Source organism: Lycorma delicatula, chromosome 3 (genome assembly GCF_047948215.1).
Source record: "Lycorma delicatula isolate Av1 chromosome 3, ASM4794821v1, whole genome shotgun sequence".
NCBI lineage: Eukaryota > Metazoa > Arthropoda > Insecta > Hemiptera > Fulgoridae > Lycorma > Lycorma delicatula.
Genome location: NC_134457.1, coordinates 172,256,113 through 172,281,269, shown reverse-complemented (window position 1 = coordinate 172,281,269; position 25,157 = coordinate 172,256,113). Strand labels below are relative to the sequence as shown.

Below are 25,157 nucleotides of genomic sequence, written 5' to 3'. Positions count from 1 at the left end.
CTATAATTTATTATTCATATTTTTTACATGAAGGTAAAATTTCAATGTTAGTAATTGGAAGAATATACTACAATTTTAATGATAATACTCTTTTAATGTATTTATGTAAATATATTTTTTTCACTTTTATAGAACACGTTTTTTATTATATTATTATTTTTAATGAATTAACCATTAGTATTACATATTATGAATATAATTTCCTCAGTGAAACTGATGTTTGATTGAGGAATGAGTTCAAAATACCTTAAATTTTTATCAAAGTACCTTAGATAGTGATAATAATTTATAACAATGCATAAAAATATCATTAGTTGGGTGCTCAGGGGAAAATCCCTCTGTACCATGTGTCGCAGTACCTATTCTTGTCTGTATTTAGTACAAAAATTATAAAAACAAAATAATGTTATAACCTCCTTACCTAATAGATAAGTTTTCAAGTAATCCTCCATGTTTTTCAAGCTGTTTTTTTAATGCTTCATATGTAATTGCACCCCGTGATTCAGCATCTGCATCTTCAAAAAGTGCCATAGTAAGGTCATCGATTTGATCTTCACTAAAACGCATACCATTTTCTTCCATACAAGCTCGCATAACATGTTGTAATTCTCTGTGCTGTATTAAACCATCACCTGCAAAAATTAAAAATAAATGTGTCACTTTTAATTTATTAAAAACACGTAGATGAAATTCATTTGTTCAGTACTACCTCTTTGTAAATATGTTTCTTAATCTTTGAAAGAGTATAATCAAAACTTTGTTTCATTCATTTATTATCTGCAAAATTTTTAGACTTAAAATAAAACTCAATAAAACATGAAACCATGAAAGTTATATACGGAAAATTATTCATTTCAAGAATAAAGTGCATTTTACAGAAAATTATATTATATTACATGATAATTTAAAGTAATTTTTATTCTGTATGAACAACAATTATGGTTGGTAGAATAGAGTATGCATTATATACTTCTCCTCCTCATGTTAGACCATTTTTTACAATATAATAAAAACTAAATTTTATGGTTCTTTCATCATAAAATTACACTAACAAGATATTTTTCAAACTTCAAGAACAGCAATATTATTACAAATAATGTTAGGTAATTACTAGAAGAGCAAGAAAATTAAATAAGATTGAAAAGATATTAAAGTTTTCTTCAAATATAGTATGATTCTTAGAATTCAGAAAAGAATAAGATTCCTTTAAGAAAATTCCATATTCTAATACTGTGAATCAGTATTTTCTGAAACCATGGAGATCAGTAGCAGAGATCAGTAATGTGCCACCCACACTCATGGTAAAGATTTAATCTCCAAAGGGATTACGAATGGAATGGATATCAGTTCCTGGCGGAAGTTTTGAAGCACTCCTGCAGCTATACATGTTGACTTGTTTTGAAATCATTCTACAGGCAAATTATTTCTTTCTTTACCCTTTTCTCACAATATTTCTCCCTCGTAGTATGCTATGGGTTTTGAATAGATATTTTAGTGGTTTATGTACTAAGGATGCGGGAACATTTAAAATTATAGTCCTTGGTATTTGCATGATTCAGTGGGTTTGGCTAAGTCTATGGAAGAAATCTGTAGACTCTGATTCCTATTCAATTGCTGTATACAAATCCTAATCTTGGACTGAAGGACTTTTCAATTAAAACCAGGCCTCCTTACACAGCTCCTAATACATATAATATTTTGTGTCCTATAATTATTTTTAAAAAATACACACACACACACACACACACATATATATATATATATATATTTTGTGATTATTTCAAACAAATAAAATCTTATTTTTTATTTTATTTTAAACTTGTCTTGAATTCATAATAGTATATTTTGTCTGTTACATATTTTATAATTTAAAACAAGATACAGTCAGAATAGCAAAATAAGACTGGCCTAACTGTAGTAATTTCAGAGTGTTACTCCAACTTCAGGAGTTTAAATATATAAATTTCTTATATCATATTCATTTTGCTTATTTATAAGTTAATATGGTTTTTATATTTACTAGTATAATATTTCTCTAGCACATCAATTTCTTTATTATTATTTAATTAATATTTCTAAATTTTATAAATATCAGTAATATTATGTTTATTCTTTAAAAGATGTTTAGTAAAATTTGAAAATTTAATAATTTCTTTTTTATAATTGTTATAGTATTCCAAAAATATTTGTATGAATGACTTGGTGGTTTTCCTACCTACAAATCATCATAATCATTCCACTTAATTTTGTAAATTCCACAAAGTTTAAGTTATTTTGCAAAACATATTTTTTGGTTTACCTGGTACACAAGCCATGTTATATCCATTTTTATGAAATACATTAGTGATATTTGTAGTATTACTGTTTTGATATTTAAATGTAATAAATTTATTAGGCAAAATTATTGTTATTGCTTATAGATGTGGTTTCTTCTGACATTTTTCTATTATTTAAATATTTTCTAAGCATTTTATCAATGAATCTATTGTTATACCTGTTTATATTTGCATGTTTCTTTATATACTAAATTTCTTTACACATTTTACTATTATTATTACTAGTATATGTCCTATTATATGTCTTATTATATGTATATGTCCTTTGGATCATATTTCTATAAGTATTTATTTTGTAATATATCCAAGATGTGTTTGAAAATTTGTGAATTGTAAGTATATATTACAATTAGGTCTCTTCTAAACACTTTACGATTTTGTTATTTATTGTTTCAATATTTATGATGCTATGATTTATATCAAGTTAGTTTGTAAATTAAAAATTGTTGTTTTATAAATTTAGTTTATTTTTAATTATGTAATATTTGTTATTTATGTCCTCAGTATACCCTACAATCAATTTATTGTTAACATATTTTATATGCTTGTTTCTAGCCCTGAATTTTTATTTGATTCTCTAATTAATGCATTTGAAAAAAATTGGATTTTTTTGTTTGGTAAAATATTATATCTACTATATATTATTTTCTACGTGTTGTAAACCTAATTAGTTGGTGTGGATCATCTGTTACCTATTTCTTTAAAATCATAATAACTTTTTTTGAGCTCTATACTTCAGAACAAGATACTTTAATTGGATTATATTGTTGTAATATATGTGAGATTTGTTTTTGCAATAAGAAACCAAATTTCTGAAACAGAGTGACAAACTGTTGATATTTACTATTCCATTATGTGCTGTATAATGAATTTGTTGGGAAATAATATATTCCGTTTGCTTTATCAGTCTACTTGTTTCATTCACAACTAAGCAAGTGTGTAAGTGAAGTTGTGTTTCATGATTATGGTGATTTTCTGATAAAATAAAATTAAGATTCTCAAGTGAAAGATTTTTTATAAAATTCTGTTTCAAAACAGCCAAGGTGTGTTGAAAGATCCGAGTTACTCACAATGTTATGAATGATTTTTGGTCTTTTAAGTTAAGCAAGCCAGAGTTGCTAATATGTGAAAGTGATAATAATATTTTTTTTTTTAATTGTACGAGGGTCATTCAATAAGTAAACTAACAAATATTTTTAGTGAAGGAAACACTTAATGCAGGCAATTGTAACTTATATAAGTGTTAGTCGACAACCTTGAGAAGAATGTTAGTCAGTTGTTCAATTAATATTTATGTAAATATAACCTATAAAGTCTTAGTTACAATGGCGCTCGAAGAAATTACTTTTGAAGAACAGCGTTCTGTGATATGATTTTTAATTTCGGAAAGTTACAACTATCAGAAATATTCTCCTGGATGAACAAACAATGTGGCAGTAGTTACATGAACCGTGCGAGTTTTTACACATGGGTGGAAAAGTTTAAAATTGGCCGCAAAAGCGTGACTGATGACCACTGCTCCGGGTGTCTGGTAACAGTGTTGAACTTGGCATTATTAGATTCTCGTATTAATTCCCTTATCCAAGAAGACCAACATCTTACAGTAGAACAAACTGCTGAAAAATATCGAGTAAGTGTTGGCACAACTCAATCCATCATTCAAAACAAATCGAACTACCATAACACTTGTGCAAGGTGGATTCTCAGAGAGCTTACTAATTCATCGCAAAGTCAAGAGATTCACATTTGCACTAAACTCAAAACTCATTTCAATAATGAAGATGACACATTTTTGTACCATTTAAATGTACCATTTTACCAGGATTTTAACCTGTGATGAAACAACCTGGATACATCATTTTGAGCTGGAGTCCAAGCTTCAAAGCATGCAGTGGAAACACCCTGAATTATCTGTCTGTAAAAAATTTAAAACACAACCATCGTGGTAAGGTCATGTTAACCACTTTTGGAGTGCCCATGGTCCAGTTTTCTGTGATTATTTGGAGAAGCAACACACTATTAACAACCAAAATCACTCAGCTATGATTGAGAACAAAGTCAACTCCATGTTAAAGAGGAAATATCTGGGATAGCAGAGGAAAAGTGTGCTTCTTCTTCAAGACAACACTCAACCTCATACGGCACAACTAATGCTGGTAACTAACTATTGGCAAAGTGAGTTGGGAGCTCCAACCTCATCCTCCTTACAACCCTGTCCTTGCCCTTTCAGATTTTTATCTGTTTGGTATAATAAAAGAAGCTTTGTGTGGCATCAATTTCGACGACAATGAAAGGATAAAGAAAAAAATACAAAACTGGTTTTGATATCAAGGTAAAGAATTCTTCACTGAGGGGATAAGAAGACTCATAAAAAGATGGGACAAGTGCAAAGAAGTAGATGGGGATTATGTTGAAAAGTAGACAAAAATGATATTTATTTAATAAGCCATTTTTGCTATACAGCTATTTGTCTATTTTATTATTAAATGACCCTCATACTGTTCATTATGAGAATGTTATGTATAATCTTAACAACAAAAAAGTTTTATTTAAATGTAATGTATTACTTGGAAAAACCAGTAAGAAAGAAGAGATCAGAGTATTAGGAAACAAAATAAGGAAGCTGTACCGCAACATTGCCCTAGCACATTTGACATTTGAGAGTTTTTGATGAACCTTAATATATAATTCTTTTTGATGGCAACAAGATACTACTTGGCTGATTTCATAGTAATGGGTTTCTTTAGAAGAAAGCCACCCTGAAAAATTCTGTTTCCAAATGATAGAAGAGATTAAAGAACATTCACTACAGGATGTGCAAGTTGTTCCAAGAAATTTGTACCAGAATGCATTCCTATTGAAAAAAGCTGCTTGGAGTGGTAATAACAGTAAAGGATTCTTCTTGGAAGGCATCATTCTAATTTATTTTATAACAAATAAATAAAATAATTTTGAAATAGTTTGGTTTCTTTTTGAACAAATCTTGTATATTCATAATTAAATGTCAGATACAAAATCTACTTTTTATTAAGGAAAAATATTATCGTTATTAGCCAACTGAGACACAACTAAGAAAAGCTAGTGTTAATCTCCCTAATGAATAATTTATACACTTAAGGCAAGTTTTGGTTATTTTTCTATCTGCCCAAATTGGTTAACTGTATCACTATTCTTCCTTACATACACTATACTCTTACATATAAACAATACATCCAGTAACAAGATTTACTGATAGAATCACTAGGTCTGCAATTAAATTTCACAAATTTTGTAAAGATACTTACCTGCTTTTGTAGAACCTGGGTGAAGTCAAATATAAGGTTAGTTATTAATATAAAATTATGTAGTTTCTAAGACAAGTTCTTTTACAAATGTAAATTTTTTTAGATCCTAGCATTTTAAAATTTTCATATTACAGTTTTTAGAGTTTCTATAATTTTTAACAAAAATGCTATTATTTTTGTTAAACAGTAAAATAAAAATAATATTACTATTCAATATGTGCTAACATAGTTCCATAATAGTATCAGCAACGTTTCTCAACCATGGGGGTCACAGTGATATGAAAGGGGGTCGCAAAATTAGCCTACATCTTTACTAAACAATAATGAAACCATTTTATGAGAAAAAATCATTTTTTACAAGCATTTATAACTATACACGTAAACAAAATTAATTAATGAGATGGAAGTGTTTGTTTTTCATTTAAAAGTTCTCCATACATGGATCCTATGTCAGAAAAACATTAAAGCAATTTGTTATCATGTGATAAAGATGATTCCTATATTTAGTTTTTAGCACAACCATAAATGAAAAAACCCTTTCACAGGGTAAGACAAAAGGGATTAATATTTTCAATGCTTCTGTGACTAAATTGCCATATACGTGTCGAGCTAGCCAAAACATATTTAAATCTTCAGATGTGAATTGTATGTGATTGTAACATTTTGCAATTACATTTTACTGGTAGTGAATCTTAACTGGTAACTTAGCAGGTGCAACAACATTTCACTAAATGGATTCAATACCCTTCTCTTCTAGAAATCATTTTTATCTTCCGGTAAATACTCCGTCAACTGAATTTTTAACTTACACAAATGCATCTTTATGCTATTCAAACTATGGTGAATAATAGTGTCTTCTTCATCCAAAATTTTCTCAGTAAATTTGGAAGTGAGTGGAAACATGCCAAAACTTTGCTTTAAAGGTGAATAACCCAGATATCAAGTTTCTGAAAGTTAAGGAAAGCATGAACTTTGTCTGACATTAATAAAATGTTTTTATCACATCCTTGTAAATTCATATTCAAGTCGTTTAAATGTGAAAATGCCAGCTTAGTAAGCCAACAACAACGTATACTCATTATTCTGTAAAACTATTGAGAATGGTGTTTGTTTATCCTGGAAAAATATTATTAATTCATCTCGAAATTCCAATAACTGGGTTAACACTTTCCCCTGCATTACCATATGACTACTGTGTGGAAAAAAAAAGATTTTTTTTCACCCATTTCATCTCATAGTTTAGTAAAGAGCCTATTCTATAATGGTCGACTAATAATAAAATTATGTGTTTTTACAGCTTTACAAAGAATTTGTTTGAGATTTTCCAGTATATTTTTTGTGGCAGGAGCATGTCTGTGAAGGAAGCTGTGCATCCTTTCCACCCTTGGTACAAGATGATCTTTTAATTTTTTTCAGAAATTCACTGTTCTTTCCTGTTTTCACCTTTTCACCATCACTACATACTGCAATATGTAGTATAATAATTTTGTTCCTTCTATGTTATAGTTTTTAGTAGCTTCATAAAATTCATCAAAATGACATTGCCCTGTTGTATGACCAGGTATTGATTTATAAAATAACTTATATTTTTTTTACTGATTTGTCCCTATCGCATTCATGTCTTGAAAAACATAAGAACTGAGGAATGTTTGCCACACCTGTTGATTCATCAAAATGAATACTAAAAAATTAACTTGAACTAATTTAATGAATTATCTGGTTGTGAACATTGGCAGCCAAGTCATCAATTCGCCTTGATACTGTGTTGTTAGAAAGGGGAATTTTTTTCAATTTTTTTACTTCTTTCACACCTACTAAAACACTAACCATATCAATTGCACTAGACAATATTGCAGCATCTTGCTGTGATTGTATGGAGTTTGGACTTCTTAGTTACTCTTAATGTTATGAGATAAGATGCTTCAAGTGTAATTTTATTAATATGGCTTGATTTACAAATAGAAGCTTGTTGATTTCTCAGAGTATATAATTTTCTTTCAAAAAATATCAAGGGTTTGCTTTCATGATCTGGATGTTTAGTTTCCAAGTGTCGAATTATTTTGATGGCTTCATGCTTTCATCAGAGAGGACTTGAAAGCAAATGACACACTATGGTTTTTCATCCAATAAGGTAAAACAACAATTTAAATAACTGTCATTATACAATCTTGTCTTTTTATTAATAAATTCACTGAATGTAGACAGCTCAGTTCATTTTTTCACAAATTTATCCATTTTTTATAAGAATCTAATTGAAAAAAGATAACAGTTACAACATTTGACTATACACAAAAAAACTGAAACCTCAATTATTATTATTTTCAATGATAGTACGCTTTTAAAAACTTAAATAAAGGCACCAGACGTACACTTCATATTCAAAACTAAACTGACATTCTGCAATCCCTTACGCTTCTTTTATACTGCTGAGAGCGCAATGTGTTCAGACGTTCCATATGCATGTACAAACATGATACTTTCACAGCAAATAATATGATAAAAAACAAGACCAAATTACAAGGAAAAAGTAAACATTAAATTGGAACCTGTAAATTTCTCATGTTTATACATTTATACATGCATGTTCATATCCATCACTATCAATGCAGCTGAGTAGTTTTAACTAGGTTTCATTGGGTTGTGGTTGGGGGGAATCACAAAATATTCATTGTAAATTTTTTTACTTTTTTGGGGTCATGGAGCTAAAATGGTTGCGAATCACTGATTTCTACAGCAATGTTCCTTTTAAAGCATCTTGCTGTGAAGACATAAGGGAAACTATACAGTACTCTATACTTTCTAATAATCAGAAACATGATAGACTGTGTATGTTGAATTAGAGGTTGTTAAACAAATTTATTATTAATTAATATAAAAACCCTTTCTTCATTTTTTAAAATTAAACAGAAAAAATTCTTTCTTACCATCTAAATCATAAACTTTAAAAAGAAAACGTATTTTATCATCAGGTGATTTTCCAGCAAACTGGTGCATTGATTCAATGAATTCTTGCAAAGAAATTGATCCTGAATTATCTTTGTCAAATATTTGAAAAACCCGTTCTGTAAAAAATGGCTGAAATGGAAAAAAGTAAAATAATTATCAAATAAATTAATAAGAATGTTAAAGTAAAGAAAAAATTGCACATATAATAATAATTAAAGGAAAAGTTAATTTGATAATCAAAGTTTAATAAATATATATCAATTATATGGTTTTAAAAAATAATAAAGTGAAGACGATTACTATTTGAGAAGGCGATTATTATTGGAAAAGGGCTTTCTACATTATTAGAAGCTAATAAACTTTCTGGAAGAGTAATAGCAGAGCATTATTTTCTGGAAAATAATGTAGAAGGAGTGGTAAAAGTTTATGACAGAAAGTGTAGAAAGAGGAAAGAGAAAGAAGTGCTGTTGAGGAATGATTTCACAATACAAGCAATCAGGGAAGAAAGTGTAGAGGGAAAGATGGAAAACTGTAGTATGTCAGAAATCTTAGAGAAAGTAGTAAAGAGAAAAACACTTGTACTTGTTGAGAAGACAAAAAGAGCAAACCAGAAAACAGAAAGTCAGTATGATGAGATACGTCAGGATATTGCTAATAGAGAAGATAGAATAAAGGAAATGAGTGAAGAAGAGAAAGATAAGGGTAGGGCTAGAGAAAATGAAGGGGAGAGAAATCAGGTAAGAAGAAATGGAAATAGCTGTGAACAGGATGCAGCTGAAATTTACCGAACCAGATAAAATTCTGTGGATATGGTAAGAGCAGCAGGACTGATAAATTGCTTACACAAACTCTTCAGTAATGTGTAGAAAACCGTAATTATCCCTGACGACTGGAAAGGAAATGACCTGGTCCTCATACATATATATAAAGGACAACAAAAAACATTGTATGAGATTGATCCGTAGGAAACAAAATTTTTCAGTGTATATTCCTTAATATAGCAAGTGATAGAACAGGAGAAAAATACACATTCAGAGAAGATGTGTTCGTCTACACATAAATAAAATGGATGTTTGTGATGATGTATGAGGAAAAATTGAAAGTTGTGTAAAGCAAGTTTAATGCATGGGATGGTATTTTGAAGAAGTATGAGCTTAAAATCAAGTAATGAAATTATCATTGAATGGTTATTGACTAGAACTGTAACTGCATTAGTTTTTAAGATATCCGACATAAAACACAAAATTCAGTGTTGAAAAACAACTTTTTTTTAGGTTTGTAGTCCAATTGCTTTGTTAAAAGACTAATAAATGTGAAAGATTTGGAACAAAACTTATAGAGAATTTAATTTTGATAAAATTAATATAATACAATCAATAAAAAGTAATAAACACTCTACAAAATTTGTTTTTTACTGAAGCTAAAGAGACATAAAATAGAAAATCATACCGGGTGATCATTTGAAAAATTATCACATTTACTAAAAGCTCAGTCCCATCATATTTCTGTTTGCAGGCATGTATACCATTCTTGGGGGAACCTTTTTAAAATTATTTTTGAAGGCCACCCTCTCTGCTGCACCTATCCAAACTCAAAAGTATTAAATGATAATCATAACATTTAATTACATTAATTTACAACTCGAAAAAAATAATGAATTTTAGTGAAAAAAAAATTAGAATTCGCTCAGTAAATGCGAACAACCATTTGAAGTAGTACATTTTTAAAAATTTCAGTCCAACAAAAACAACTATAAAGTCATGTGATATTACTTCCTAAACCATTTGAAATAATCATAATCTGTAGATTAAAATTGTGAAAATTTATTTTTTAGATTACCAACATAAAATTTTGTTCCTAATGTTTTCTAAATTTTCAAGGGTTAAAAAATTATTTTTTGTTAATGAGACTATGTAGCCTGTGACACCTCATTGGAAGGCCCTTTGAATGACAAGTAATTTGGTACAAATAAAATAAAAATTCATTTACTGGTATTGAAGTTATGATTAAAAATATGTTTTTTTTTTAGGTTATGTTGGGATACAGTGTCTTACTATCACTCACTATTTTTGAAAAATTTTTTAATTTTAATTAAAGGACTTTTTCATTTTTCAACGTATAGTTAGCATTTTAAGCTCCTATATTGCATTTTGTTAGCTCATTTTTTATTATTTAACTTTGATAGCATAATTTGTAAGCTATAAATAAACAATACTAGACAAAGAATTAAATCATATCGTAGTCACATATTATGACATCACATCTAATTCTGAAGAGTGAGCCTTCATGGACAAGATTAATCATATCTGTGCAGGTCAAAACATGTAGCTGAAAATACAGCTGTATTGTTTGTATTAAGTACTGGATTTTGGAATGAATTAATTTTGTTCAGTCTTATTGCTGTCTTAAGTTTATTAGCAGTGCATGAGCCTTGAAATTATGTAAATGATGTGGATGTCTTTTACTATGTATAAGGTGAGTTTACCGTAAAATCAAATAGAAAAAACATTACACCGTTAATTAAAAAAACATATCATTTGTACTTTCAGTGTAAAACTGGTGATCAGGATAAGACATGGGCTCCTCATATAGTATGCACTAATTTTTCTGTATATGTAAGAGGATGGTTGAAAGGTACACAGAAGGCATTGCCATTTGGTGTACCTATGTTTGGCGTGAACCAAAGGATCATGTAATTGTTACTTTTGTTTAAAAGTGTGTCTGGAATTTCTTAGAAATCTAAACATACTATAAAATATCCTTCATTGTAATCTGCAGTCAGGCCTGCACCTTACAATGAAATTATTCCAGTTTCTGAGCCATCTGTGAATGTATGTTTTGAAAGCAGCAATGAAGAATCAGGCAGTACTGAAAAAGACAACAATGATTTGATTTTGAATAATCTTCCAATAAGCCACATCTTATATCACAAGGTGAATTAAATGACTTGGTTAGGGATTTAAATTTATCAAAAAATTGAGCTGAACTGTTATGATCAAGACTGCAAAATTGGAATTTACTTCAAAAAAATACAAAAATTTCAGGCTTTTGAAGCTGACAAAAAGAACTGTCTCAGTACTTTATTGATGAAAATAATTTGGTTTATTGCACAAATATTGATGAGCTTATGTTGCACTTAGGACATGTTCATAAACCTGACTGACCCTTTTCATAGATTCGTTCAAGTATAGTTTAAAAGTGGTTCTACTACACAACAGTAACAAATATTCTTTGACACCAATCACTTATCGTATTAATTTGAAAGTGACATACAACGTGATGAAAGATGGTTCGTGAAAAAATAAATGATAAAAAACATAGCTGGAACATACGTGGTGATTTTGAAAGTTATTCTGTTAGGCACAGTTAGGCTATACTAAGTACATGTGTTTTCTTTGTAAATGGGACAGCTGAGTTAGGGATAAACATTATGTTACCAAAGAGTGGAAGAAACAAGACAACTTAACTCTAAATGGGAAGGATATTATTCATGAGCCCTCAGTTGAACCCAAAAAAATATTTTTACCCCCTCTGCATATCAAGCTAGGACTAATGAAAAATTTTGTAAAAGCAATGAATAAGGATAAGCCCGGATTTTTGTACATCAGGCAGAAATTTCTGAATGTAAGTGAAGGAAAAATTAAAGAAGGAATATTTGTTGGTTCTTAAATAAGACAGTTGGTCAAAGAAGATGTATTTAACTCAATGTTAAATAATCTATAAAGTACAGCTTGGACTTTATTCTATCTTCTCGGCAAACAAAAATCCGACAATTACCACGATATTGTTTATCAACATCTTACATCATACAGAGCAATGGGATGTAATATATCTTTGAAAATACATTTCCTCCACTCATAACTGGACTTTTTCCTGGACAACCTCGGAGAAGTAAGAGGTGAACATGGTGAACGTATCCACCAAGACATTTTGATGATGGAAAGCTGCTATAAAGGGAAATGGAATACTAACATGCTAGCCAATTACTGTTGGAAATTAATTCGGGATGTGCCTGAGGTTATTTATAAAGAAAAGCATCAGCGAAATCATTCAAGCACAGGTATGGCCATGCAAAATTATATATTTTACAGATTTTAACTATATTTTCCCTTAATTTTTTTTTTAAGCATAATTTATTTAAAACTAAGGGTGATAGAAAAATTATATTAACAGATCTGTAATGTACGGAAAAAAGCAATTCAAGTAATGGAATCACACTTAGAGAAACATTAAATAATTTTTTTTTGTCTATCAATGGTATTGGTCTTTCAGTAAAAGACTGAAATATCCTCTTCTCTATAGATAATTTGTTGATATACAAATTAAACATAAATATGACCAGTATATTTATATTTGTAGACTTGTACTTGTGACATTTATAGATATGGAATAAGATAAGCAAATAAATAAACTATGTGTATGTATATAAATATGTAAAGTTATAATGTAAATATTTAAATAAATAATTATACATAAAATAATATACTAAAATACTGACATTTTTTGTAATAAGAATTTTATTGAAATCATCTCTTTTGATTTCTTTTTCATTTCCAACAGTCTGTCTAAAGAGCTGTTCTAACCACTCCAAATTACTTTTATCAAATCCAGTACGAGGCCTGAAAATTTAAATAAAAGAATTATTTAATTTACAGTAAATTTCACTAATTCATACAAAAATGTAAAATTAAAAACAAAAATAAAAATTACATTTTTAAATATGGTTACAAATAATAATAAATAAACCCCATAGTAATTATTAATAATGGTGATATTAATTTACATGAAAATACAATACAGCAAATTATAGATTTTTAATTTCATTGTTTTCTTTTTGAAATTATTTATAAAAAAAATAAAAATGAAAGCTTGTAAAATCAGCATTCATTGTTTGAAAAAGATGGATACTAGTTTCATTCTGTTGTTGAATAGTGAATTCTCATTTAAAAATCAATTATCAAGGATTTTCAGTTATAATGACAATAGTAGATTTCCTTAGTAAATGAAGGTAAATTAAGTGATTGAGTTATTCTTTAGATTGAATTTTTATTGACAATAAAATCTTATAACAATTAATTAACACTATAATTTACAAATAACATCTGTTTTCAAAGTCAATAATTATCTTCTAAATTCCAGCGCTAAGTCAAAGAACTTGTTATTTAAGTAATTAAAATAATGATAATAATAGAATTTGCATTTATTTGAGCAGTAGTTAAACAAATCATAAGATATGTATTCACAACTTTAATTATTATCCACAAGATTCATATAAATAAATAAGAAAGCTTATTTAATGAAGTACCTTTAAGTGTCACTTTATTTTTAGTAGTATTACATCAATAATTATACTATTTAAAATTAAAATTTTAATCATTTCAATACTGACCATGATGAAAGAAAGTTTTATTTCTTACAATAATGCTTAAATTTGGCTAGTTATTAATTCAATTTATTACTTAATTTTAACCTTCTGGATCAATGATATGAATTCAAAAGCCTTTCTTGTGGTAGAAAGATAGATACTGTGCTATTCTGCCATACATGCTAGCAATTATTAATGAATAATGATTATATTCATTATTATTAATATAAAATATTGCTAAGAAGTGATAATTCAAAGATTCTTAAATAGATGTGTGTTTCACTTATTTGTCTGTCTGGTGGAAAATAATTTAAACTGATAATATAATTGTGGTACAACAGTTAAAAAATGTTTGAAAAATTTAAATGAATTTACTGTTGGATTTGGTCTTCTCTATAAACAGTAATGTAAGTATGTATATATATATATATATATATATACATAAAATTGTTTTTAGATTATTAATGTTGTGATTATTAAAAATAGCTACTTAAACTTTCCTGAAGTTTCAAAACTTATCAAATCCAGTACGAGGCCTGAAAATTTAAATAAAAGAATTATTTAATTTACAGTAAATTTCACTAATTCATACAAAAATGTAAAATTAATAGCAAAACTAAAAATTACATTTTTAAATATGGTTACAAATAATAATAAATAAACCCCATTAAACCTCATTAAATGAAACAAAGGAAATAATAACCGAATTAACTGAAGAAAAATCAATTCATGATGATAGAAATATCATCATGAATAAAATTTAATATAATAAATAGAGCTAGACCAATTATAGAACAACTAATAAATTTCCACGATCACACTATAATAATTTTATTATCTATTACAGTAACAGTAACAATTATAATAATAACAATAACAAAAAAATAGCCCTGAGGTAGATATTCCCCACGTCCGGAACACAACATCTACGTTCCACGTCCAGCGCGGCAACAGCTGTACTCAAGTACATTACATATAGCTGGCTAACGGGGTTCCGAGTGTTGTTTCTCGGATATGCTTTTTTCGGTCGATTTACATCTATAGGCCGAATTACAGGACTGGACTTTACGGCCACCTGCAGATACGACATTATTAACGATTACGGAAATGGATTAATACCGCCTTTAGAGCTGGCGATGTGGCGGCCACGGTCAAAGTTATTTGCAGGTGTAACGGAGACCTTTCTTCGTCCACATGCCCCCCGCGATGGCAAGCATGTAGTTAAGGTGCCCATGTTCGGAGCATGGGAGCCCTGAAAGCTTCGGTGTGTAGGGGCCTGGAGTCAGTGCAGAGACTGCGCATCCGCTTTCTGCCAGGACATATGCCGGTTCCACCGGAATACCGGAACGGACCTCCAGGATTGGTAGCCCTGGAGTGGGGGTGTACCCCGGCGGCTAGCCTTACTACAGAAGGGATTATTTGTTCATGGAAACTGAACAATTAAACGTGGCAGAGGGTTCACGCAAACACCCTCGTTTAGAACCGGCTGTTTCGCCTGAGGCGAAACGCCGAAAGAGTGAGGAGATTAAGAGGATTGAGATTGAGGCTAGAAAAAGCTTGCAGAAAGCTTTTTTTAAGAGCAGCATCCCAAAACCTAAGTATTTGGTTATCACGAAGGAAGAAGGTAATTTCTCGAAGGTGAGTCCTTTCCTCATCGCTCGAGAAATAAACAAATGTACTGGAGGCCCTGTTAAAGAAATAAGAAAAACTTTCACGGGACTTCATGTAGAGACTGTTAATGATACACAGTCTCAGAAGATTCTAGGACTAAAGAAAATTGGAGAGCTAGCTGTACGTGTTGATCCCCACGGCACGCTCAACACCTCAAGGGGTGCTGTGGTCTCTCGGGATCTTCTTAACTGTACGGAGCAGGAAATTGTAGAAGAATTAGCGCCGCAAGGAGTATTAGAATGTCGGAGGTTGAACATGAGAAGGAATGGCGAAGTCCTTCCTTTTGCATCCCATGTTCTTACATTTAACCGGCCTACTTTACCGGAGAAGATAAGAGCGGGCATACATCGGTTGGAAGTGCGGGCATTTGTCCCACAGCCAATGCGATGTTTTAAATGCCAACGCTTTGGACACACCGCTGTTAGGTGTGAGAGGCCGCAAATATGCGTGTGCGGTGATGCAGTTCATGAAGGAGAGCCGTGTAAGGAGCCTCCTACCTGTATAAACTGCAGAGGACAGCATTCCTGTAGATCCAGGAACTATCCTGTTTACAAAGACGAAGTGGCTGTGGAGGAAGTAAAAACCCTGCAAAAAGTCAGCTACTTTGAAGCAAAAAAGATCGTAAACACCCGCAGACCTAGAGCAACAACAACATATGCTCAGGCTGCGGCTGCTGTTCCTGCTCCTGCTCCAGTTGCTGTTGATGAGAGTGTAATCATCAACAAACTCGCACCTACCTTGGCTGGCTTAATTGAGAGGATAATCGAAAACAAAATGAAGCCTCTCAGCACTAAAGAACCTGTTAAGCCAAGAATAATTGTACAGCCTCCTGAAGACACATCTACAAAACAAAAAGTCGCTCCAGCACAGAAGAAAACGGACACTAAACCTGATATCCAAGTCCATCTTAGCGAGATTTTAGTTGAAGATAAGAAAGTGACAGCTACAGAGTCTGTTATGGAGGCTCCCAAGCCTCCTGTAACTGAAGTGGCCTCTAAGCCTCAGAGGCCACAAAAAATTTCACAGGGGGGACGAGTGTTCCCCCTTCCACCGGCGGTGACCGGTGCGCCCCCCGTGTCGGGGAGCGGCCAGGTTGCCGCCTCTCAATCGGCGCCTGAAACCGGCGCCGATCCATTCCCGTCGTCGTCGGCGGCTTCGGTGGTCTCCGATTCGGAGACCGGAAGCTACACCTGCGACGATGTTCTCCGCGAACATGATGCCGTTCGCAATATGGAGAAGAAGAGAAAAAAAGGATGGCCGAAAGGGAAACCAAGGTCATAATTTAATTAAAAATTAGCGAGTCGATTGTACAATGGAACATCAATGGATGTTTTTCAAACATCCATGAGCTCCAACGCTTGGTGCATGATGTAGACCCGATTTGTATATGTCTGCAAGAAACGCATTTCCGCCGAAATGAAAATTTAAAATTAAAAGGTTTCGATATATTTCGGCGAGATCAACCGCCAAATGTAAGAGTTAGAGGTGGAGTAGCTATATTAACATCGACTAGAGCTACCACCGAAGCGGTTGTTCTAAACACCAACCTACAAGCGGTCGCCGTTAGAATGAAGCGACCGCTTAAGATCACTGTGTGCAGCATATACTTACCGAATTACAATTGGAATAAGGATGACATAGAAAGACTAATTTCCGAGCTTCCCCCACCTGTTTTACTGGTGGGTGACTTTAACGCTCATAATTCTCTCTGGGGATCGGATCGAGTAGATCCCCGTGGAAGAGAACTGGAAGGGTTCCTGATGAATTCAGAACTTATTATTTTAAACGACGGATCAGGAACCTTTTTCAATGCCAGAGATGGATCGACGTCCTGTATAGATCTTGCACTTATAAGCGGATCGATAGCACCGAGGTACAGCTTCCATGTCATAGACGATCTGCATGGAAGCGATCATTTCCCGGTGCAAATTGTAACTGATGTTACAAGAAAAACATATCCCATCTCTAAAAGATGGTTATTTGATAAGGCAGACTGGACGAGCTTCACAGCTAGAACGATACTCCCAGAAACAACTGGAGTTATCGGAGACGATGTCGACGCCATAACAAATGCAATAATTCAGTCGGCATCGAGATATATTCCCAAAACATCTGGGAAACTTACAAAGAAACCCGTTCCATGGTGGAACGATGAAATAAGTGAAGCTATAAAAAGAAAGAAAAGGGCGTATAATGCCTTTAAGAAGCGTCCTAGTATAGAAAATCTTGTTGCCTTTAAGAAATACAGGGCGTATGCAAAACGTATTATGATAGATTCGAAAAAACGATCCTGGCAGCAATACGTGTCATCCATCGACAAAACTGCTACTGCATCAGATGTTTGGAGGAAAGTGAAGGCGATTTGTGGGCGTAATGATTTTGCTCCCATAACTAGCCTTCAAGATGAAGATGAAATAAAAGATACTCCATATGAAATTGCAGAGCTGTTATCCAATCACTTCGAAAAGGCCAGCAAAACGGCCAACTACGAGGAAGGTTTTCGAACCAAAAAAGAAGAACTCGAAGGTCTACAAAATTTTAGAACTGAGTATAATTACTCATATAATGTACCATTTAAAATGGAAGAATTCGCGAAAGCGTTGGAAAAATCAGGTAACACAGCTGCTGGTCCGGATGAAATCCACTATAATATGATCAGGCAGCTGAATACCTCTGCAAAGCGTAGATTATTAGAACTTTATAATAAAATATGGCGGGATGGAACGTACCCGCAGCAGTGGAAAAAAGCTCATGTTGTTCCAGTACCAAAGAAAAATAAAAATTTAACAGACCCCAATAGCTACCGTCCTATTTCTCTGACGTGTGCTATGGGGAAAATATTGGAAAAAATGATTAATAATCGACTCGTCTGGGTTTTGGAAAAAGAAAACCTGATATCACCGTATCAAGCAGGTTTTCGGCAATACCATTCTACCACTGATCAAATGATCAGCTTAGAGGACATTATATATAACAGCTTTATTAAAAGGAAACATTGTGTCGGAGTCTTCTTTGATCTTCAGAAGGCTTTTGATATGACCTGGCGTCATGTTATAATGCTCCAGATACATGAATGGGGCATTCGTGGCAATCTGCCTATACTGCTCATGAATGACCGTACCTTCCAAGTACGCGTCAACAATGAATATTCATGTGAAAGAATCTTGGAAAATGGCATACCGCAAGGTTCGCCGTTGAGCGGTACCTTGTTTACCATTGCCATTATTAAATTGATATTAGCCATTCCAGTAGAAATCAGCAAAAGCGTTTATGTTGATGATCTGGCAATCGTATATGCCAGCAACAAGACTGCTATGGTGAGGTACAAATTGCAACGAGCGATCAATGCTCTAAATGAAGTTGCAAGGAATAATGGATTCCAATTCTCACCAGAAAAAACGTGCTGTGTACACTTTTGTAGGAAGAGAATTCCTCATCAAAGTCCTGCGTTGACAATTGATGATAATCCAATACAATATAAAGACAGCGTAAGGTATTTAGGACTAGTATTGGATAAATCCCTTACATGGGGATTACATATACAGGACTTGAGTGATAGATGCAAAAGAGCCCTAAACATTATAAAATGTTTATCGAACTTAAATTGGGGCTCAGAAAAAGAGACATTATTGAGATTGTATAAAGCATTGGTTCAATCTAAACTAGACTACGGATGTATCGTATATTCATCCGCTAGAAAGTCGCACTTAAGAAAGTTAGAGGTAGTTCATAATAGCGGAATAAGATACGCAACAGGTGCTTTCCGCACAAGTCCGGCGGCTAGTCTGATTTCTGAAGCCGGAATAATGCCACTACATTATAGAAGAGAGATCCTCTTGTTAAGATATGCAGCAAATATATGGGCTTTCCCTGCTCATATAAATAATAAATTGTTTACGAATCATCCCATGGCTGCATTATACGAACGGATCTCTCTCAAGGAGAAATAAAAAAGAAACCAGCAGTGATCATTCAGCAGGAATTTTTGGCAACCGTCAGTAGTTACGAAGAACATATTAGAATTTATACTGACGGTTCTAAAACCGAACATGGTGTTGGATGCTCGATATATGTAAATGAAGAAGCCCACTTTTGGAGACTGCCAGATGTGGCCAGTGTCTACACGGCAGAACTCACTGCAATTCAGCAAGCTCTTCGCTACACTGAACACTACTGCGAAGAGAGAGTGCTAATATGTTCCGATTCATTAAGTGCACTCGTCGCAATTCGGAACAAGAACATTAAGGATGTCCTAATTGCAAACATCCTGTCCATTTTATACGTACTAAAACAACGAGGACAGCGATGCGTATTTGTATGGACTCCGGGGCATGCTGGTGTTACAGGTAATGAAATCGCAGACGAAGCTGCCAGAAAGGCAACAGTCTGCGATGTTTTGGATGCATTTCCTGTAAGAGTGGCAAATGTTAAAAACCGTCTAACAAACATAGTAAAAAACAAGTGGAATGCTGAATGGAGGACATTAAATACAAAATTAAACACAGTAAAATCTTCTCCTTATAAATGGAAAAGCGACTATAAGTTGACTCGCCGTGAACAAGTAGCGGTGACCAGACTTAGAATCGGTCATACGCGATTAACAAATTTATATTTGTTAACCGGCGAAGTGAGACCAATGTGCGGTGTTTGTAATAAAACACTGACAATTAAGCATCTTATAGAAGAGTGTACCATATATGAGGACTTCAGAAAGAGGTTCCGTTTTAGAAATAATATTACTGCTGATCTGGATAATGGAAATGAAGAAAATATAGTTGCATTTTTACACGCCAGTGGACTTCTTAAAAGTCTATAAAAATGAAAGTTTAAAGCTGTGACAAAAGAAACTCTAAGCGGTAGCTTATATATATATATATATATATATATATATATATATAAAGAAAAAATGGTATTGATAAGTTTAATTTTAATTTTAAAATATATATTTTGCATATATACATAAGGGAGTGTCGAAACGTGACACGTATAGTGACGGGAGGTAGCCCTCTTGCCTAAGCCATTTTGGCTCACCTGCATTCAAGAGCAGTGAGTCGGGGTGTGTCCGATGATGGCATGGGGGACCCTCAAGGGTGGATTGAGGGCGCGAGGCTGTGGGTGTACGCTGTGCATGCCTATAGCCTGTTTATAAGAAGGATTCAACTGCCACGGCACCCTGGCGCGACTGATATACTGCTCAACGGCGGTTCTGGTCGCCCCGAGGGTGCTTAAACAAACTATAAATGAGACTCGTAGAAGAAAGAAAGAAAGATATGGTAGGATAAGTTTTAATTTTAATTTTAATTTAATGGTCTTTTGGGAACCTATCTCGAATTTTAATATTGGGGCCCTTTACACCCCATAAGTGTTTTGTGATTGTCCTTGTCTTTATGTCTTAAATGTTTTGTGTAGTTTGTACTTTTAAATAAAATGTAAGGGCCCTTTACACCCTTACATATGACGATCCAGATGGTGATAGTAGTTTCTTTTAAAGATTGTGACGAGGGCTAATGACCTTAGCAGTCGATGCCCATAAAAATTCAGAAAAAAAAAAACAAAAAAATAAATTATCAAATAATATGTTAACAGAAACAATCTGAACAACAATGCCAGCAATTATTTTAATTTTTATCGCTATCCCATCAATTAAAATTTTATATTTAATAGAAGAAGTAATTAAGTTGTTGTTGTCATCTTACAGTGAGTATAAGCATTTTATGATACTTAGTAGAGTAATTAAAACGTTTTTTAAAAGTTAGCAAAAAATTTTGATTTTTTATAAATGAACATTTACCTATCCACTATTATAAAAAGCTTATATTTTTATTCTTTAATTAGTCTGTTGAGATATTTTTAAAACTTTTAATATGGGTTTCTGACAATTTAAGGTAATAACAACAAATAATTTATTTTTTTTAAATTTGTTTTCTCCATGACATGAGTCACAGTTTGGGTGACATAAACAAAAAGCGTCATACAGAAACAATATTCATAGAAGTTATTCAAATAAATACAAGAATTGCTGATAATTTTTTTGGTAGGTATCACAAAAATGCTGTGCTAAAGCACAAAATACTGTTTCTATTTAGTTATATATTGGCTCCATGCATGTATAAGCTGAACCCAGTTTCTGAGGCAATAATTCTAAGACAAAATTATTTTCTTAGTATTTCATCCAAAGACAGTAGTATTGAGAAAATTGATAATGATGCAAATTTCTAAGATCCGCGATGTCAAAATAATGGTTCCTCTCTTCACAGAAGGATGAATGTGAAAATCTTTAACTGCTTGCCCGGTTATGGTATTGCACAGGAAGAGGGTAGAGAGCATTCCTACCAGAAAGAATTAGTATTGTGTATACTCTTTCTTTAACTGACTTCACTCACTAAGCAGTGAAACATGGGCCGCATAAGAGCAAGTTGCAGTAGTAAATTTAAGTTGCAAGTAGTGCATTATAAGCAAGAAAATGGAAACCGAGCAGCTGGAAGAAGTTCAATATAGCTGAAAAAAATGTTTGAAGATGAATTGGAATATAAGATGATCTTGAAAAAACATTCCAAAATCGACAATCTTTTAATGTAAAGAAGGTGAAATATCCTGAAGTAGAAAGAAATTCTTCTGAAATATGCCAAGAAAATATGGGCAGATGGATTTTCTGAGTCCATAAAAATGTTGCAGTTTGAATTAAATCAATTATCAGATAGGATGGGAATTCCTCAGAATGAATTTAAAGCCAGTTATGGGTGGGCAGAGTGCTTCATAGCATAAAATGACCTCGTGATTCAGTGAAAGACAACAATGCCGCAACAATTTTCCAACTCTTACCAGGAAAAAGTTATTGTGTTTCAAAGTCATGTTCTGAAGTTACAGAATGCACACAACTAGCATGGGGCTATTGGAAATGCAGATGAAACTCCCATATTCTTTGATATTCCTAGTGAAACAATAGTGAACAAAGCTGGTGAAAAAACAGTGCACATTTGAACTACAGGAGCAGAAAAAGAGGTGTCCTGTAATGCTAGGTATTCTGTTGATAGACACAAACTCCCACCTTATGTCATTTTTAAATGTAAAGCCATACCTAAGGAGAAGCTACCGCATAGAATAATGATAAGAATTCAGGAGAAAGGGTGGATGACTGAAAAATTTTACTGGATTAGTTGAAGATAATGTGTGTGCTTTTGGCATCTAGGAACACTGTTATGTCAAGGTCCATGTTAATGGACAGTTTTCGAGGCCATTTAACAGAAAAAGTGAAGGAGAAGTTATGGCAAGAGAAGGGCAACATGGTTTGATACCAGGAAGAATGACTGACATATTACAACCACTCAAAATTTCTATTAATAGGCCTTTTAAGGCTCAATTGCGGCATTTCTATTGTGACTGGAGGGGCAATTTGATGGACGTGACTCCAACCAGCATTTAAAGAAAGCTTAATTATCTCAATTGTGTGAGTGAATCACGGCTGATACTAACTGATTCATATCATGGCTGATACTAGAATTAACAAGAAATAAAAAAAAAATATTTAATCGAACTGAACATAACATGGAGTACATGAAAACAGACACAAAATTAGAACATCAATTTTCCATAACTCGAGTATTTAACCGATTTAAAAAAATTAAAATGTCATATTGTTCAAAATAAAAGGCTTAATATTTTAGCAAATAACATAAATTTTGATTAAAATAATATTTTTGGAGATGGATTGAAAAATAAGCATGGCCACCATTTTGTAATTTGCAAAGGTATTTAATTCCTGATTTTTTGCTAATTTTAATACCGCATTACTAAAACACTTAGCAAATATTAATGTGATTCCTGTATTTGAATTTGGGATATAAATTTTTATATAAAAATAACAAAATGGTAAATGGGGGGAGAACGAAGGAAAAATTGCCATTTTTTCCTAAGAATATTTTTTGTGTATTTTTACAAGTAGAAAAAGTAAGCCAGCCCACCATTTTAGAAACACTCATATATATATATATATATATATATATATATATATCAGTACACATATACTCCGTTATTGAACTTTAACAATGTAACAAGTACTGTACTGCTATAGTGAAGTGTACTTTGCGTCTTATAATCAATCGACGTGACTATGGTAAAATCATTACTCAAATGTGACAAAAATTAAAAATAGGTCTCCTATTTAAAATTTGTTAAATGAAAAGCAGTTTTGTAAAAAAGTAATTCACATTCCTTTTTTTCATAAAATTTATACAACTAAGAAAATGAAAATCTGTTCTTATTTAGATCTAAATGAATGAAATAAATAAATTCTAATTTCGATAAGGGTGTACTTTCTTTATTGTATTTAAAACAGAATCATATTAAAAAGAAAGAAAAAATGTGGAAACTTAGAAAATGGATTAATATCTAACTGTTCCTACTTTTCATTGGTCACATTTATGGAAAAAATAACTCAACTATAAAAAGTAATAAAGAAAAAAGAAAGTCAGATTCATGTTTAAAATAACCAGTTTAAAGGTAAAGTTACTTTTAACATGTTGTTAGTAAATTGATTTATTTAAATGAATTCAAATATGTTAGTTGATATTTATGTTAGTGATTCATAATTTATATCCTTTCTTCAATACCGATTACATAACATCCTACAAACATAATGATGAATTTTGTGATGAAATGATATTTAGGAAAAATATGTCAATTTTAACGATTGCCAATTTACACCCTATTATAATATAGATAACAAAATTGTTCTTGAACTTCATTAAATTTAAATGAAATAAATAGTACCAAAATATCAAAGTAAGTTATTATTTCACAAAAATATGACGTTAAAAATAATTAAATCTCATTTCTATATAATTTCAATACATAAGGCATCTTTTCCCTACTTCATTTTCCAACGTATTTAATATTTATTTCAATGTATATCAAATTTGTATGTTTATTACTTATTCAATGAAATGAAGTAGATTTAGTCTAAGACCAATTTTTTCAACTTCAGTAATCTATGAAAACCATTCATTAAATTTAAGCTGCCAGCTCCTGCCATTTGTTTTTAATTCATTTTCTTCTCATTTTCACAATGCAACTTCTTGGTTGTTCGACAACTATGGTACATCTTCAAATTATCCAAATTTCAGTATATACTTCATCTGCTAAAAAGTTTACCAACCTCTGGTCTTCAATAAATTGCATTAAAGTGGCTGCATCATTTCATAGAGCCATTATCTTGATTATATATCTCGATTAACAAAAAATTATCTCGATATATGATATCTCAATTCAAATTCAAAAATGTAAGAATAATTGTAAAAATTAAATTTTTAAATATTTAAAACTCATTAAACCTTTACTAGTGTTTGAATATGAAATTGAATTTTCAAAATTACTGAGTAATTGTCATATCAGTTTATTATAATATTACTAATTACAGTCCTAACTTTCCCCAATTGAATTTAAATGTATTGTTTACTATAGAAAGGGAAACAGAGATCTTTTTTTTAAGAAATTATTCTTTATTTTTCTCACAGTTGGATTGCAAAAAATAAGCAAGTGCCACTTGTTAGAAAAGCC

At 31.9% G+C, this 25,157-nt stretch overlaps 1 protein-coding gene across 1 annotated transcript in view; it reads right to left on the bottom strand.

The window, feature by feature from the left end:
- Positions 1-25,157, bottom strand: part of Nox (NADPH oxidase) — a 705,004-nt gene that overhangs the window by 44,284 nt on the left and 635,563 nt on the right. The window contains exons 6-8 of the mRNA XM_075361037.1: positions 13,065-13,185; positions 8,545-8,695; positions 422-632 (exon numbers count right to left, since the gene is read on the bottom strand). Coding sequence (XP_075217152.1) covers positions 422-632; positions 8,545-8,695; positions 13,065-13,185 — 483 coding nt within the window. The remainder of the gene's footprint in view (positions 1-421; positions 633-8,544; positions 8,696-13,064; positions 13,186-25,157) is intronic.